Source organism: Pseudophryne corroboree, chromosome 1, assembly GCF_028390025.1.
Source record: "Pseudophryne corroboree isolate aPseCor3 chromosome 1, aPseCor3.hap2, whole genome shotgun sequence".
Classification (NCBI taxonomy): domain Eukaryota; kingdom Metazoa; phylum Chordata; class Amphibia; order Anura; family Myobatrachidae; genus Pseudophryne; species Pseudophryne corroboree.
In genome coordinates this window covers 748,479,915-748,499,245 of record NC_086444.1, presented here as the reverse complement: position 1 = coordinate 748,499,245, position 19,331 = coordinate 748,479,915, and the positions used below count along the sequence as shown (strand labels likewise).

Genomic DNA, 19,331 nt, shown 5'->3' with positions numbered 1-19,331 from the left:
TCCCAAATCGGGCCGTGAGTACTGGCCTTAAGGTGCAAAACCAAGCAGTTTATGTCTATTGCATTAACAAGTTAGTCCCGATTTTTCTAAGAGGAACCAACATTAGGATAGAACTTAGTACTCCAACCTTATAAGAAATGACCAAGGTAAGGCTAGTATGGAATAATGTCCTAATAAATGAAAGATACATCGTTTTCGATGTTCCGAATTCACATTATAAAAAATATATGAAGAAATGGTAATCAAAACAAGTCAATAAAGAAACACACAAGATGTTTTCCAGAATAAATATTTACTATAAAGGAAGCTTAACAAAGAAAATAAATCTTTGCATTACAGTCTCAAGTGACATTCTGCAGTAGGAAATAAACCACAGAAGGAACACTGAATTTTTTTTCTTTGTACTAGAGAACAAATAATATATATATATTTTTTTAATCTAAACCAAAGAAGCAAAAGTCATTATAAGAATGTGTCGGTATTTAACTAATACACTGGCAAAGCACCAAATATTAAAGCAGTGTGATCTCCAAAGACCCCCTAAAAGTTTACCCAGACAGTACTAACAAGCCCAATCAATTACTAATTTCCCAGATGTTGGTTTGCCTAGAAGTCATGCTGCAGCAAAAATATCTGTGTGAAAGGGATGTAGTTATGTGACCAGCAGTCAGGAGACTGCCGCTCACAATACCGACGGCTACATCTCGCAACCTCTAAATCCCGACAGTCGGCATGCCGACTAACAGGGACTATTCCCACTCGTGGGTGTCCACGAAACCCATATAGAGTGGGAATAGAACCTGTGGCAAGCGCACCGAGCCCGCAAGGGGCTTTGTTGCACTCGCGCTCCCACCCCCCCATCGGCATTCTGCAGCCAGGATCCCACAGTCGGTATGCTGACCACCAGGATCCCCAGCGCCGGTAAACCCTACCCAACCCGTGTGAAAGGATGGAATTCTTTTAGTGGCACATCTACAAGATACCAACATAGGGCCCGATAGAGGACAGTGCCTCCGAAATCCAAAACAATGCACTAATGTATTCTTTTTATTACAGGGCATGCTTTATCGACACTTTGCAAAAGTCAATTTCAAATTAACAATGGTGAAATATATATTGTTAAAGTTGTAAATGACATATAGATGATCATGTTTTGATTAGACAGCGGATACAATCAAGAGCATACCGAGGAGATCAAAGTAAACTGGAATAAAACATGAACACCCTGTATAATCCATTGTAAGGCAATAGAAGCGCAGCACGATTAGCGGCCAATGGTGTACAACACTATTGCACTGTTCATCTAATTTAAATGTACTCCTGATACACTCTGGTATGTATCCTTTTACTGTTCTTGTTTTGTTGGTTATGTTTATCCTAGTGCTGTCCTGCTAAACACAGGCCTAATATAAAACTTCAGACCCAACATAAACCTATTTTTTAACTTCTCCCTGCAATGGCTCCAGTCAAAACACTAAGATCTACATACTAGAAGCTCTAGTCTAGAAACATATGTAGACAAGCCTATACCTTTGTATATAATGGTAACTGTGAGAGATACCTATGGAAACAAGGTTTTCCAGTAACATGGTCGACAGTTACCTGTGAATATGAGTGAACTGCCAACATGCTCAGAACGCTAAACGTTAGGGGTAAAATTATGCACTAGTGGGAAAATAGGATTTTAATTACCTACTGATAAATCCTTTTCTCGTAGTCCGTAGAGGATACTTGGGTCCACATTAGTACCATGGGGTATAGACGGGTCCACTAGGAGCCATGGGCACTTTAAGAATTTCATAGTGTGGAATGGCTCCTCCCTCTATGCCCCTCCTACCAGACTCAGTCTAGGAAACTGTGCCCGAGGAGACATACATACTTTGAGAGAAGGATATAAAAGGATAGTGGTGAGATTCCGAACCAGCACATACAAACTAGAGGAAAGCCAAGCTAACCAAACTTTACCAGGAACAGCAACAGCTGAACCAACAATACTTAACCAAGTAACAGTGCAGGAAGAAACGAAGCGCTGGACGGGTGCCCAGTATCCTCTACGGACTACGAGAAAAGGATTTACCGGTAGGTAATTAAGATTCTATTTTCTCTTTTTTACGTCCTAGAGGATACTGGGGTCCACAATAATACCATGGGGATGTACCAAAGCTCCCAAACCAGGTGGGAGAGTGCTGAGGTTCCTGCAGAACTGATTGACCAAACTGAAGGTCCTCAGAGGCCAAAGTATCGAACTTGTAGAACTTCGCAAACGTGTTCAAACCTGACAAAGTAGCTGCTCGGCAAAGCTGAGACATCCCGGGCAGCCGACCTAGTAGAGTGGGCCTGTACAGACTTTGAACACGGGGTCCCTCGACCTGGAACAATACCGCTTGAGCTTCTTGTTGAGGCGAGAGGCCATCATGTCGATTTGTGGCATTCCCCACCTCCGGGTCAAGGCCCCACTCTCCCGGGTGGAGGTCATGTCTGCTGAGGAAGTTTGCTTCCCAGTTGTCTACTCCCGGAATGAAGATCGCTGACAACGCGAGAGCGTGTCTTTCTGCCCAGAGAAGAATCCTTGTTACCTCTGACATTGCTGCTCTGCTCTTCGTTCCGCCTTGTCGGTTTATGTACGTTACTGCCGTCACATTGTTCAACTGAACCTGAATGGCCTGATCTTGAAGATGATGAGATGCCTGTAGAAGGGCGTTGTATATGGCTCTTAGGTCCAGAACGTTGATCGGAAGAATGGCTCCCTGACTTGACCATTTTCCTTGGAACTGTTCCCCCTGGGTGACTGCTCCCCAACCTCTGAGGCTTGTGTCTGTGGTTAGCAGAATCCAATTTTGAATCCCGAACCTCCAGCCTTCAGTCAGATGAGAAGTCTGAAGCTATCACAGAAGAGAAATCCTGGCTTTTGGCAAGAGATGGATCCACTGGTGCATGTGAAGATGCGATCCGGACCATTTGTCCAACAGATCTAGCTGGAAGGGCCTTGTGTGGAACCTTCCGTACTGCAGCGCCTTGTAAGCGGCCATCATCTTTCCCAGAAGGCGAATGCATAGATGCACCGACATCCGGGTTTTCCTTAGAATATCCCACACCATCGACTGGATCACCAATGCCTTTTCCAACGGAAGGAATACCTTCTGTGCCTCCGTATCCAGTATCATCCCCAGGAATGGAGTCTCCGTGTTGGTTCCAGATGAGCTTTTGGTAGGTTCAGAATCCACCTGTGATCCTGGAGTAGAAGGGTTGAGAGGGCAACGCTGTCTAACAACCTCTCCCTGGAAGGTGCTTTTATCAGCAGATCGTCCAGATACGGAATTATGTTCACTCCCTGTTTGCGGAGGAGAAACATCATCTCTGCCATTACCTTGGTGAACACCATCGATGCCATGGAGAGGCCAAATGGCAGGGCCTGGAACTGGTAGTGACAGTCTTGTAATACAAACCTCAGATAAGCCTGATGAGGCGGCCAAATCGGAATATGAAGATATGATATCCAGAGACACCAAGAATTCCCCCTCTTCCAGACATGAAATCACCGCTCTCAGACACCATCCTGAACCCGTAGGTGTTCAACAACATGAGATTTAAAATGGGCCTAACCGAACCGTCCGGCTTTGGAACCACAAACTAGTTGGAATAATAACCCTGGCTTTGCAGCTGTAGTGGAACTGGAACAATGACCTGAGTCCATACCAGTTTTTGAATTGCTTCCTGTAAAGTCATATATGCTTCTTGAGAGGCTGGTAAGCCTGATTTGAAGAATCTGTGAGGTGGGAGTTCTTGAAACTCCAGTCTGTAGCACTGGATTATAAGATTTATATGCCCATCTGTGACTGAAGAATCTCAAACGGGCTCCCACCTGCCTGTCTTCCAGGCAGTGCGGTCCACAATCATGCTGAAGGCTTAGAGGAAGCAGAACCGGAGTTCTGTTCCTGTGAACCTGCAGTTGCTGTTTTTTTGGGTTTCCCTCTATTGCCTTTGAAGGCTGTAGAAGAACCCTTGGTCTTGTTCTTAATCTTCGCTGTCCGAAAGGACTGCAGAGTTGGAGCAGTGCAGGATTTTCTAGCCGGGGGAGCTGCGGAAGGAAGGTATGTAGACTTACCCGCCGTAGCCTTGGATATCCACGTATCCAGTTCATCTCCAAAAAGGGCTTCCCCTGTGAAAGGTAGGCTTTCCATGCCTTTCCTGGAATCCGCGCCCGCAGTCCACTGGCGTAGCCACAAGCCCCTGCGTGCCGATACTGCCATAGCAGTGGAGCGTGCATTGAGTAAACCAATTTCCTTTATGGCCTCCAACATAAAGTTAGCCGAATCCTGTATATGCTGAAGGAGTAAAATTATCTTTCCCCTGGATAAGGAATCTAACCCGTCAATTAGATTACCTGACCATTTTGCAACGGCCCTAGAGATCCACGCACAAGCTATAGTGGGTCTCTGGGCCACTCCCAAAGCTGTGTACAGGGATTTGAGAGTAGTCTCAATCTTGCGGTCTGCAGAATCCTTCAAGGAAGCTGCCCCAGGAACAGGTAAAACTATCTTACGTGACAGCCTAGAAACCGATGCATCAACTATCGGTGGGTTTTCCCATTTCTTTCTGTCATCCTGAGGAAACGGGAAGGATGCGAGTAGCCTTTTTGGGACCTGAAACTTCTTGTCAGGATTCACACAAGTTGCTTCAAATAGGGAATTTAATTCCTTAGATGCAGGGAAAGTAGCTGAGGATTTATTTTTTACATTAAAATAAGATTCCTCCTCGTCCTCTGACACCTTATCAGGAATGTGCAGGACATCTCTAATAGCTTCTATCAGGGCCTGTATCCACTGTGATAAAGCTGCACCCCCCCCTACCGAGTCCACTTCACCCTCCTCTGGATCTGATACATCATTATCATCGGTATCAGCCTGCATAATTTGGGCCAGAGTACGCTTCTATGGACAAATAGCAGGGGTCTGAGACGCTGGAATAACCATTGAATTTCTATTCATCGGGTCATCTACAGATTGCCTTAAATACTACGTCTCCTTTTCATTTTGGGATAATTTGTTTGAAATATTTGAAATCATCCCTTTTAATGAATCTAACCATACTGGTTCTGGTCCACTAGCCTGAAAATGTGTACTATCCTGGGTACACTGTAGAGATCCCCCAGTTTGAGAAAAGCAATCTGCTGTGCATGATACACACTCCTTTGACATGATAAATGTAAAAGAACACACACACACACACACACACACACACACACACACACACACAGTGAGGAATAGGTTAAAAGCACAGTTAACCCACACAGAGCCCTTCTAGGGAGAGACAGTATATTGGAGCCAGCCACACAGCGCCCCTATAGCTAAAATATAAAAACTTAGCTGGGTCGCAAACTAAGTACCCTAATAGGGCTTAGTACAACAAAATATTACCCCCCACCGCCACGCTATGACCCCCTGGTACCGCTGAGGTGCTCTGGAGTCCTTGTTGAGGAGCTGTGCTTCCCTGTCAGGCTGCCTGCGGAAGCTGTAGATGGGAAAATGGCGCTGGTGAGCTGCTGGGTCCGCTCATAGTGAAGGCCCCGCCCCCATAATGGTGCGCGGTATTCCCGGGTTTTATACTGGCTGAGGTGCACAATAAAGTCTACAGTGGGTTAAAACCCCTGTAAAGTATGCCAGTTTGTGGGTAATAGTAGTGGCTCCAGCCGCCCATCACAGCGGTCACGCCGTGCATCTGAAGCCTGGAGTGCAGCGTGCATGCAGCGCTGCGCTCCTACCCTTATGCCGCCATTACAGCCGGCGATCGACTTACCGGGACGCCGGCCACCTACTCACCACTTTTCAGTCTTCTGGCTCTGTTAGGGGTGGCGTCGGCGTGCTGCAGGTTTGTACGCTTGCCGTGGTGGGGCTTGCGAATAGGACCCCCAGGAGCTCAGTGTCCTGTCAGCAGCGAACGGGACCATTAATTTTAGGGGTATCCGTTTGACAGATAGACAGTGTCTAGTTAGACAGTCAATAGACACCATATGTTAGACAGAAATTAGGTCGACAGGGTCAAAAGGTCGATCTGAAAAAGGTCGACAGATCAAAAGGTCGACATAAAAATGGTCGACAAAAAAGATAGACAAAGGTTTTTTTTATGTAACATGTTTTTGGACTATTTCATACTTTCTCTATCCATGTCGGCATAGAGTTGGTTATAAACCTTGTGGCGAGCGCAGCGAGCCACCGTGCCCGAAGCATGGCGAGCGCAGCGAGCCGCGCGAGGGTATACCTTTATACAATTGGGGGTCCCAGATGACAACCACACAAACCACAAAAATGAAAAAAACATGGTGTCTACCTTTTTCATGTCGACCTTTTGACCCTGTTGACCTGTCGACCCTTTTCATGTCGACCTTTTTACCATGTCGACCTAATGTCTGTCTAACATATGGTGTCTATCTATTGACTATCTAACTAGACACTATCTATCTTTCATACCGGAACCAATTTTAGGGAGGTTGGGCAGTTTCCCCCACCTAAGTCCCACAAAGCAGGCAGTCTGGTGCCAACCAGACCTGCCTGAAAATAATAAAATAGAAAATAAATGCAGAAAACTCTTCAGGAGCTTCCATAAGCGTGACCAGCTCCACCGGGCACATTTTCTAAACTGAGTCTGGTAGGAGGAGCATAGAGGGAGGAGCCAGCCCACACCATCAAATTCTTTAAGTGCTCATGGCTCCAAATGGACCCGTCTATACCCCCATGGTACTAATGTGGACCCCAGAATCCTCTAGGATGTAAGAGAAAGTTAGGGTTTGGGATAGGGGGGAGAATACTCACAGGGTACGTCGCTGCACAGATATCACAGCCGGATCTGCTTCTCACATTACCGCCAAGACACAGAACACGACGCTGGACGCGTCGCTGTCACCGGGAGATGGTAAGACCTCACAAGCCCACCAGGGACCGTTTATAGACAGTTTAGTATGTCAACATATCATTCGTGCTAGGCATGTTGACATTCTCATGTAAACCTCATGCATGTTGACATGATAACTGCCGACCAAACATGCCACACTCGGAACAAAGTTTGAGAAATTCTGCTTAATTGTTCCTTCATGGACTGTGGTCTCATTGTTCTGGGAGGAGCAGAGTTCAAACCCAATACACAACTCATCCCTCCAATATAAACATGCAGTCATCTTGGCCCCTAAGTCAGCGGCTGAGATAGAGGCTTTCCTTCTTGGGTGGTATTATAGGAGTTACAGCTTTCACATTTCATTCCCAAAATGTGGAATGGTGCAGTTGATCTGGCACTGCAGTCATTGCAGAGAATCTGTGGGTATTGAAACAAATAAGAGAAGCATTCTAAGTTGCATTACATTACGACAAGCTTATCCTACAAATGTACATAATAAAAATATGTTTTTTGTTTTTTTTAAATTCATCAGTGGAAAAATAAAATCGATCTCAGAGACCGTAGAGTACAAAGTTACTGAATCATTACGACCACACTGATTTGATCTCCTGGACTAATGTTGTATGTGTAAGGTGTTACTGAGGTGAAAGGACTATGGGGTCTATGCTATGTACTAAGCCTTGGAAAGAGATAAAATACCAGCCAACCAGCTTCCAATGGTTATTTTTCAAACACGGCCTGTAACATGGCAGTTAAGAGCTGGTTGGTTGGTACTTTATATCTCTCCAAGACTTCGTACATAGGCCCCTCCTATGCTAGAATTAACTACGGCAAATATTATAGGATTTAACATGTAAAAATGACAAAAAGTAGTTTGTGTTCAAATGCCCTTTGGCAATCCCGGGACAACAGAACAGCTAGTCAGTTTGCATGCCATGTATTGTAGTCATGCCATCATTTAACTGAATCTTATATATTAATTAACCAGTTAGTACCGCTTTTTGTTTGGAATCATCACAGAACACTACACTGTACTGTACTGTACTGAATAAAGTGAGATATTGCTGGAATAGACAGGAAGATTGGGAAAATAGGATTTTAATACCTACCGGTAAATCCTTTTCTCTTAGTCCGTAGAGGATGCTGGGGACACCATAAGAACCATGGGGGTATAGACGGGATCCGCAGGAGACATGGGCACTTTAAGACATTGAATGGGTGTGAACTGGCTCCTCCCTCTATGCCCCTCCTCCAGACTCTAGTTATAGGAACTGTGCCCAGGGAGACTGACATTTCGAGGAAAGGAATTATTGTTAAACTAAGGTGAGATACATACCAGCTCACACCTCAACACGCCGTACAACATGGCATTTAACAAAACTCCAGTCAACGGCATGAACAACGTCAGCAACAGGCCGACTATAACATAACACAACCCGTGTGTAAACATAACTAATAACTGCAGATAGAGTCCGCACAGGGACGGGCGCCCAGCATCCTCTACGGACTAAGAGAAAAGGATTTACCGGTAGGTATTAAAATGCTATTTTCTCATACGTCCTAGAGGATGCTGGGGACACCATAAGAACCATGGGGTTTATACCAAGGATCTAGAACGGGCGGGAGAGTGCAGATGACTCGGCAGCACCGATTGACCAAACATGAGGTCCTCATCAGCCAGGGTATCAAACTTGTAAAATTTAGCAAAAGTGTTTGAACCCGACCAAGTAGCTGCTCGGCAGAGTTGTAATGCCAAGACACCCCGTGCAGCCGCCCAGGATGAGCCCACCTTTCTGGTAGTGTGGGCCTTCACTGATTTCGGTAACCGCAATCCAGCCGTAGAATGAGCATGCTGAATCGTATTACAGATCCAGCACGCAATAGTCTGCTTGGAAGCAGGCGTTCCAATCTTGTTGGCAGCATACAGACAGGCGTCAGTAGCCACTGGTACCACAATAGGCTGGTTCATGTGAAACGATGAAACCACCTTCGGCAGAAATTGTTGACGAGTCCTCAACTCCGCTCTATCTTCATGGAAGATTAAATAAGGACTCTTGTGAGACAAAGCCGCTAACTCAGACACCTGCCTTGCGGATGCTAAGGCCAATAGCATGACCACTTTCCAAGTGAGAAATTTCAATTGAACCTTCTGTAAAGGTTCAAACCAATGTGATTGAAGGAAATGCAACACCACGTTAAGATCCCATGGTGCCACTGGGGGCACAAATGGAGGTTGGACAAGCAAAACTCCTTTCATGAAAGTCTGAACTTCTGGAAGGGAGGCCAATTGTTTTTGAAAGAAAACCGATAAGGCCGAAATTTGTACTTTAATCGAGCCTAACGTTAGGCCCGCATCCACACCTGCTTGCAGGAAATGGAGAAAACGCACTAGCTGAAATTCTTCCGTAGAAGTCTTCTTGGATTCACACCAAGACACATATTTTCTCCAAATACGGTGATAATGTCTAGACGTAACTCCTTTTATAGCCTGAAGCAGTGTGGGAATAACTTCACTGGGAATACCCTTTCGGGCTAGGATCCGGCGTTCAACCGCCAAGTCGTCAAACGTAGCCGCGGTAAGTCGTGATACACGCACAGCCCCTGCTGTAACAGATCCTCTTGGAGAGGAAGAAGCCAGGGATCTCTTATGAGTAATTCCGGAAGATCTGGATACCAAGCCCTCCTTGGCCAGGAGGACCCATGGTGTTACCAGCGCGTCCACCGCTATTGCTTGAGGGTCCCTCGACCTGGAACAATATCTCTGAAGTTTCTTGTTGAGGCGAGACGCCATCATGTCTATTTGAGGAATTCCCCAAAGATTTGTCACTTCTGTGAAGACCTCTTGATGAAGACCCCACTCTCCTGGATGGAGATCGTGTCTGCTGAGGAAGTCTGCTTCCCAGTTGTCCACTCCTGGAATGAAGATCGCTGACAGAGCGCTTGTATGTCTTTCCGCCCAGCTGAGAACTTTTGTGGTCTCTGCCATTGCCACCCTGCTCTTTGTTCCGCCCTGGCGGTTTATGTGCGCTACTGCTGTTATATTGTCCGATTGTATTAGGACGGGCAGGTTGCGCAGAAGACGTTCCGCTTGAAGAAGGCCGTTGTAAATGGCCCTCAACTCCAGAACGTTTATGTGTAGACAAACTTCCTGGCTTGACCATTTTCCCTGGAAGGTTTCCCCCTGTGTGACTGCTCCCCAGCCTCGGAGACTCGCATCCGTGGTTACTAGGATCCAGTCCTGGATCCTGAACCTGCGTCCCTCTAGGATGTGAGAGCTGTGCAGCCACCACAGGAGTGAGATTCTGGTCTTGGAGGATAGGATTATTTTCCGGTGCATGTGCAGATGGGATCCAGACCACTTGTCCAATAGGTCCCACTGAAACACTCTGGCATGGAATCTGCCAAAATGAATGGCCTCGTAGGCTGCCACCATCTTCCCCAGCAACCGAGTGCATTGATGAATTGATACTCTCGCTGGTTTCAGAATTTGTTTGACCAAACTCTGAATTTCCAGAGCCTTCTCTTCTGGAAGAAAAACTCTCTGTAATTCCGTGTCCAGAACCATTCCCAAAAACAACAGTCGCTTCGTCCGATTCAACTGTGACTTCGGCAGGTTTAGGAGCCAACCATGTTGTTGCAGAACTGTCAGGGAGAGCGCAATGTCCTGCTCCAGCTTGTCTTTGGATCTCGCCTTTATAAGGAGATCGTCCAGGTAAGGGATAATTGTTACCTTGGTGAAAATCCTCGGAGCCGTGGACAGACCAAACAGCAACGTCTGAAATTGGTAATGACAATCCTGAATAGCAAACCTCAGGTAAGCCTGATGCGGAGGATATATGGGGACGTTTAAGTAGGCATCCTTTATGTCGACCGACACCATGAATTCCCCTTCCTCCAGACTGGAGATCACTGCTCGGTGAGATTCCATCTTGAATTTGAATTTTCTTAGGTAAAGATTGAGGGACTTTAGGTTCAGAATTGGTCTGACCGAGCCGTCCGGCTTCGGGACCACAAACAGGCTTGAATAAAAGCATTCTCCCTGTTGTGACAGGGGAACCCTAACAATGACTTGATTCAGAAACAACTTTTGTATTGCATTGCATACTACCTCCCTGTTCAGAAGAGAAGCTGGTAAGGCTGATTTGAAAAAACGTTGAGGGGGAACGTCTTGAAGCTCTGGGACATTATTTCTAAAATCCATGGGTCTAGGGCCGAACGAGTCCAGAATTGACTGAAGAGCTTGAGACGTGCCCCCACCGGTGCAGACTCCCGCAGAGGAGCCCCAGCGTCATTTGGTGGATTTGGCAGAAGCCGGGGAGGACTTCTGCTCCTGGGAACCTGACACAGTCGGAGATCTTTTACCTTTTCCTCTTCCTCTATTAGCAAGGAAGGAATAACCTCGGCCTTTTTTGTATTTATTTGGCCAAAAGGACTGCATCTGCAGGTGGTGAGCTTTCTTTTGTTGTGGAGGAACATAAGGCAAAAATTACGACTTACCCGCGGTAGCCGTAGATACCAAATCAGCGAGACCTTCACCAAACAATACACCACCTTTATACGGTAGAGACTCCATAGCTTTCTTAGAGTCAGCATCAGCATTCCATTGATGAATCCATAATGCTCTTCTAGCTGAGACTGCCATGGTATTGGCCCTTGAGCCCAAAAAGCCAATATCTCTTGCCGCTTCCTTTAGGTAGGCTGCAGCGTCCCTGATATAACCCAGCGTTAAAAGGATGTTATCCCTATCTAGGGTATCTATATCAGATGACAAGTTATCTGCCCACTTTTCGATAGCACTACTCACCCACGCAGATGCAATAGCTGGTCTGAGTAGTGTACCTGTGGTGACGTAAATGGATTTTAACGTATTTTCCTGTCTGCGATCCGCAGGATCCTTAAGGGCTGCCGTGTCAGGAGACGGCAAAGCCACCTTTTTAGACAACCGTGATAGCGCCTTGTCCACAATGGGAGGTGACTCCCACTTTTTTCTATCCCCAGAGGGGAACGGATACGCCATTTGAATCCTTTTGGGAATCAGAAACTTTTTGTCAGGATTTTCCCACATTTTTTCAAAAAGGGTATTCAGTTCATGAGAGGGAGTAAACGTTACCTCAGGTATCTTTCCCTTATACATACAGACCCTAGTATCAGGAACAGCAGGGTCCTCGGTAATATGCAACACGTCTTTTATTGCCACAATCATGTACTGAATGCTCTTTGCCAATTTTGGGTCTAATCTGGTATCACTATAGTCGACACTGGAGTCATTGTCCGTGTCGGTATCTGTGTCTGCCAACTGAGCAAATGAACGTTTATGTGACCCAGAGGGGGTCTGGACCTGTGATAACACATCCTCCACAGGTTTCTTCCATATCTGGTTCTGAGACTCAGATTTATCTAACCTCTTATTAATAAGAGCCACATTAGCATTCAAAGCATTCAACACATTTACCCAATCAGTCGGAAGTGCCAACAGGGTCACTCCCACAGCCGTTTCTTCCCCTGGGAAGAGCACTCCACCTCAGACATGCCGACACACGTGTACCGACACCCACAGAAACACTGGGCCAATAGGGGACAGACCCACAGTAAAGCCTGTCAGAGAAACACAGAGTGAGTTTGGCAGCTCACAACGCAGCGCTTATTCCGGTTCTGAAACTTTAATATAATGCCTCAGACCCGGCAGCGCTTTTATAATAACTTATTTTAGCACCAAATTTACAGTGTCCCCCTCCCCCCCCCCTCCCATTTTGCACCCTGTTACTTGTACAGCAGTGGTGAGGAAGGACCAGCGTCTCTGCAGCTCTGTGAAGAGAAAATGGCGCTGATGAGAGCTGTGAGGGCTAAGCCCCGCCCCCTTCATGGCGCGCTTCAGCCCGCTATTTTCCAAACTAATTATACTGGCGGGGGTAAGGATTTAGTGCCTAGGCACTCCAATCGCACTTTGCCAGTCCCAAAAGAGGTTTTTAATGCTGCCCAAGCCTTCCCCCCCCCCCCCGCGCACCCTGCACCCTGTAGTGCCGCTGTGTGTGGGAGCATGGCGCGCAGCGTGATCGTTGTGCGGTACCTCAGAAGCCGTCACTGAAGTCTTTTATCTTCTTCTACTCACCTGTCTTCAGACTTCTGGCTCTGCAAGGGGGGTGACGGCGGGCTCTGGGAATGAACCCATAGGCGTACCTAGTTTTCGAAACCCTCAGGAGCTAATGGTGTCCTGTAGCCAAGAAGCAGAGCTTTTAAACACACTAGAAGTAGGTCTGACTTCTCTCCCCTAAGTCCCACGATGCAGGGAGACTGTTGCCAGCAGTGCTCCCTGAACATAAAAAAACCTAACAAAGTATTTTCAGAGAAACTCAGTAGAGCTCCTCAGTGTGCATCCAGTCTGTCTGGGCCCAGATTCTAAACTGGAGTCTGGAGAAGGGGCATAGAGGGAGGAGCCAGTTCACACCCATTCAAAGTCTTAAAGTGCCCATGTCTCCTGCGGATCCCATCTATACCCCATGGTTCTTATGGTTTCCCCAGCATCCTCAAGGACATATGAGAAACAGATTTTTAACAAAATGTTGTAACAACAGGATTTTGATACCTACCGGTAAATCCTTTTCTCCTAGTCCGTAGAGGATGCTGGGGTCCACTTCATGACCATGGGGTATAGACGGTTCCGCTGGAGCCATGGGCACTCTTAAGACTTTTCAATGGGTGTGAACTGGCTCCTCCCTCTATGCCCCTCCTCCAGACCTCAGTTATAGGAACTGTGCCCAGGGAGACGGACATTTCGAGGAAAGGATTTACTTTAATACTAGTGGTGAGATACATACCAGCTCACACCTCAACCATGCCGCACACATGGCATTCATCATAACACACGCCAACAGGCATGAACCAACTGCAGCAACATGCTGAACCTAAGATAACACAACTTGTGTAACTCAAAAAACTAAACTGCAGGTAAAGTACGCACTGGGACGGGCGCCCAGCATCCTCTACGGACTAGAAAAGGATTTACCGGAAGGTATTAAAATCCTGTTTTCTCATACGTCCTAGAGGATGCTGGGGTCCACTTCATGACCATGGGGTTTATACCAAAGCTCCAGTACGGTCGGGAGAGTGCGGATGACCCTGCAGCACCGATTGACCAAACTTGAGGTCCTCATCGGCCAAGGTGTCAAACCTGTAGAATTTTGCAAATGTGTTTGACCCTGACCAAGTAGCTGTTCGGCAAAGTTGTAATGCTGAGACCCTCTGGGCAGCCGCCCAGGAGGAGCCCACCTTCCTAGTAGAATGGGCCTTCACCGACATCAGTAACAGCAATCCAGCTGTAGAATGAGCTTGCTGAATCATACCTCTGATCCAGTGCGCAATAGTCTTTTTGGAAGCAGGACACCCAATCTTGTTGGGAGCATACAGGACAAACAAAGCCTCCGTTTTCCGTATTCAAGCTGTTCTAGCGACATAAATCTTCAAAGCTCTAACCACATCTAGAGACTTTGACTCAGTGAACGTGTCAGTAGCTACTGGCACCACAATAGGTTGGTTTATGTGGAAAGACGAAACCACCTTTGGAAGAAAATGTTGACGAGTTCTCAACTCTGCCCTATCTTCATGGAAGATCAGGTAAGGGCTCTTGTGGGACAAGGCCCCCAATTCAGACACCCGCCTTGCGGATGCCAACGCCAAAAGCATCACCACTTTCCAAGTGAGAAACTTCAACTCTATTTCTTGTAGAGGCTCAAACCAACCCGATTGAAGGAACTGCAACACCACATTAAGGACCCATGGTGCCACTGGAGGCACAAATGGAGGCTGGATGTGCAGAACCCCTTTCACGAAGGTCTGAACCTCTGGAAGAGAGGCCAATTGTTTTTGAAAGAACACTGACAAGGACGAAATCTGGACCTTGATTGATCCCAATCGAAGGCCCGCCTCCACACCAGCCTGCAGAAAATGGAGAAAACGTGCCAACTCAAACTTTTCCGTAGGAGCCTTCTTGGATTCACACCAAGATACATATTTTCTCCAAATACGGTGGTAATGTTTCAACGTTACTCCTTTCCTGGCCTGAATAAGAGTGGGGATGACTTCATTGGGAATACCCTTTCGGGCTAGGATCCGGCGCTCAACAGCCCGCTGTCAAACGTAGCCGTGGTAAGTCGTGATACTCGCACGGCCCCTGCCGCAGCAGGTCCTCGCGAAGAGGAAGAGGCGAAGGATCTTCTATGAGCAAATCCTGAAGATCTGGGTACCAAGCCCTCCTTGGCCAGTCTGGGGCAATGAAGATTGCTTGAACCCTTGTTCTTCTTATGATCCTGAGCACTTTTGGGATCAGCAGAAGTGGAAGGAAGACATACACTGACTGGAAAACACACTGGGCCACTAGCGCATCCACCGCTATTGCTTGAGGGTCTCTCGACCTGGAACAATATCTCTGAAGCTTCTTGTTGAGACGAGATGCCATCATGTCTATTTGAGGAACTCCCCAAAGATTTGTCACCTCTGCGAAGACTTCTTGGTGGAGGCCCCACTCTCCTGGATGGAGATCGTGTCTGCTGAGGAAGTCGGCTTCCCAGTTGTCTACTCCCGGAATGAAAATCGCCGACAGAGCCTTTAGATGTCTTTCTGCTCAGAGGAGGATCTTCGTCACCTCGGCCATTGCCGCTCTGCTTTTCGTTCCGCCCTGCCTGTTTATGTACGCGACTGCTGTTACATTGTCCGACTGGATCTGCACGGGATGATCTTGAAGAAGATGTACCGCTTGTTGAAGGCCATTGTAAATGGCTCTCAATTCCAGCACGTTTATGTGAAGGCAGGCTTCCTGACTTGACCATTTTCCTTGGAAGCTTTCCCCCTGAGTGACAGCTCGCCAGGCTCAGAGACTTGCATCCGTGGTTACCAGGAGCCAGTCCTGAATCCCGAATCTGCGTCCCTCTAGTAGGTGAGAGCTGTGTAGCCACCACAGGAGTGAAATCCTGGCTTTTGACAACAGGATTATCTTTCGGTGCATGTGTAGGTGGTAACCCGACCACTTGTCCAACAGGTCCCACTGGAAAACTCTGGCATGGAGCCTGCCAAACTGTATGGCCTCGTAGGCCGCCACCATTTTCCCCAACAACCGAATGCACTGATGGATCGACAAACTTGTTGGTTTCAATATCTGTTGTACCATTTTCTGGATTTCCAGAGCCTTTTCCACGGGAAGAAAAACTCTCTGGACTTGTGTGTCCAGGATCATCCCGAGAAAAGACAATCTTGTCATCGGGGCCAATTGTGAATTTGGATAATTTATGATCCAACCGTGTTGTTGGAGTATAGACAGGGAGAGTGTGATGTTCTGTAACAACTGCTCCCTACATCTCGCCTTTATTAGGAGATCATCTAGATAAGGAATTATATTGACTCCTTTTTGACGCAGGAGAACCATCATCTCCGCCAGCACCTTGGTGAATACCGTCGGCGCCGTGTAGAGACCGAAAGGCAACGTCTGGAATTGGTAATGGCAATCCTGAACCGCAAGTCTCAGATAAGCCTGGTGAGGAGGATAAATGGGAACATGCAGGTAAGCATCCTTTATGTCTACTGACACCATGGAATCCCCCTCCTCCAGACTGGAAATCACTGCCCTCAGTGATTCCATTTTGAACTTGAATCGCTTCAAGTAGAGATTCAGATTTTTTAGGTTTAGGATCGGTCTGACCGAGCCGTCCGGCTTCGGAACTACAAAAAGGCTTGACTAAAACCCGTCCCCTTGTTGTGACAAAGGTACCAGGACTATGACCTGATTTTGACATCATTTTTGGATTGCCGCTGTTACTGCTTCTCTTTCTGGAAGAGAAGCTGGCAAGATCGATTTGAAAAATTGGCATGGGGGAACGTCTTGAAACTCCAGCTTGTACCCCTAGGACACTATTTGTAATACCCAGGGACTCAGGCCAGACAGAATCCAGTCTTGACTGAACGGTTTGAGACGTGCCCCCACCCGAGCGGCCTCCCGCAAGGGAGCCCCAGCGTCATGCTGAAGATTTGGCAGAAGTAGGGGTAGACTTCTGCTCCTGGGAACCTGAAGCCGCTGTGGACCTCTTTCCCTTTCCCCTACCTGCAAAGAAGGGGGAACCTCTCGCTTTTTTGTATTTATTGGGCCGCAAGGACTGCATGTTAGAGTGATAAGTCTTATTTGCAGGTGCAGGCGCAGAGGGCAAAAATGTCGACTTACCTTCGGTACCCACCGAGACTAACGCATCCAGTCCATCGCCAAGTAAGGCCTCACCTTTATATGGGAGAGCCTCCATATTTCTTTTGGCATCCGCTTTCCACTGGCGAATCCACAACGCCCTCCGAGCCGATACTGCCATGGTAGCGGCTTGTGAACTCAAGAGTCCAATATCTTTCATCGCTTCTAGCATGTATGCGGCAGCGTCTTTGATATTCCCTAACTTAAGGAGTATCTCATCTTTATCAATCGTGTCAATTTCTGATGACACGCTGTCTGACCATTTTTCAATAGCGCGGCTCACCCATGCGCAAGCAATTGTGGGCCTGAGCAGCGTACCATTGGCAACATAAATGGATTTCAATGTAGTTTCCATTTTCCGGTCAGCCGGCTCCTTTAGTGAAGCTGTGCCAGGTGCAGGGAGAATTACCTTCTTTGTCAACCTGGACAGTGCACTGTCTAACACAGGGGGTGACTCCCATTTTTTCCTGTCCTCTACCGGGAAAGGATAAGCCATTTGAATTCTCTTGGGAATACGAAATTTATTTTCGGGATTCACCCACATCCCTTCAAAGAGAGTATTAAGCTCGTGGGAAGGAGGGAAAGTGACCTTAGATTTCTTTTCTTTATAGAAATAAGCCTTCTCCTGAGGTACAGGAGTGGCTTCCGTGACTTCCAGAACTTCCCTTATAGCTACAATCATATATTGCATATTTTTTTACCAATTTATGATCTATTTCCCTGGAGTCACTATCGTCGACACAGGAATCAGTGTCCGTGTCGGTATCAGTATTCACAATATTCGCAAATGGTCTCTTATGTGACCCAGAGGGGTCGTCTGCGGACGGAAGAACAGAACCCTGAAAAATCACATCTTCCACAGTTTTTCTCCAGCATTCAGCATGAGATTCAGACTTATCTAATCTCCTATTGATATGATGCATACTATCACGTATTTCTTTCACCCATGCAGGCTCTTCGTGTGCCGGCAGCGCCACCACATTACAACTCTGTGTCCCTAAAATGGCTTCCTCCAGGGAAGAACTCCCTGACTCAGACATGTCACACACATATACAACACCCACACAGACACACTGGGACTTATAGGGGACAGACCCACAGTAAAAACTGTCAGAGGGACACAGTTTAGGAGCAGCCAGTTCACAACCCCAACGCCAGTATCTAATGCCTGTGAACACAGAATGCCCACTGACATGCAGCGCTTTTTACACAGTAAAACAAGTAAAAAAGCACCAAATTCGCTTGTCCCCCCCCCTGTTTTGCACCCTGATATTTGTAGTCAGAAGTGAAGGAGGACCAGCGATGTCTCTGCAGCCTGAGGAGAGAGAAAATGGTGCTACCTGAGGAAGAAGCTCCGCCCCCGCAATGTCGCGTTTTTACCTCAGAGACTTCGCATAATATTTATACTGGCGGGGGAAGGGCTGTGCCTGGGCATCTTATGCCCCCTTTTTGCCAGTTTATATAGGTATTTTTGATGCCCAGGGCACCCTGTGTTTGTGGGCAGCAATGGCGCGCTGCGCTCCCGCCAGCCGCGCGGTACCTCAGCCGTCACTTTACTTGATAGAAGATCTGTCTTCTTCTACTCACCTGTCTTCTGACTTCTGGCTCTGTGAGGGGGGTGACGGCGTGCTGTGGGAGTGAGCATCTAGACACGGCTAGCGTTCAGTTCCCTTCAGGAGCTAATGGTGTCCTGTCAGCCAGGAGCAGAGCCATGAAACTCTTCAGGAAGTTGGTTCCTACTTCTGCCCCCTCAGTCCCACGAAGCAGGGAGACTGTTGCCAGCAGTGAAAATAAAAAACCTAACATAAGTCTTTCAGAGAAACTCAGTAGAGCTCCCCTAGAGTGCATCCAGTCTGCCTGGGCACATTTCTAAAACTGAGGTCTGGAGGAGGGGCATAGAGGGTGGAGCCAGTTCACACCCATTGAAAAGTCTTACGAGTGCCAATGGCTCCTGTGGAACAGTCTTTACCCCATGGTCATGAAGTGGACCCCAGCATCCTCTAGGACGTATGAGAAAATAAATATACGTGTAATCTGTATGTATGCATGTATATGAAATATGTATACATTTTTATTTTCTATAGTTTCTCATTATCTTAAGATGTTACCCAAAATATATGGTGTGCATGTATATATGCTGTACATATACTTGCATTTTTGAGTGTGCGCAGATGATTTTTTTTAAACTACAACATATATAAGACTTATAACACTGACATAT

The 19,331-nt window shown here is 47.1% G+C and overlaps 1 protein-coding gene across 3 annotated transcripts in view; it reads right to left on the bottom strand.

Annotated features, from left to right (window-relative positions):
• Positions 1-273: 273 nt before the first annotated feature.
• RCHY1 (ring finger and CHY zinc finger domain containing 1) overlaps positions 274-19,331 on the bottom strand; it is a 146,946-nt gene continuing 127,888 nt past the window's right edge. For all 3 annotated transcript variants that reach the window (XM_063916761.1, XM_063916781.1, XM_063916770.1), the window contains one exon: positions 274-7,305. In XM_063916761.1, coding sequence (XP_063772831.1) covers positions 7,180-7,305 — 126 coding nt within the window. In that variant the 3' untranslated portion in view covers positions 274-7,179. The remainder of the gene's footprint in view (positions 7,306-19,331) is intronic.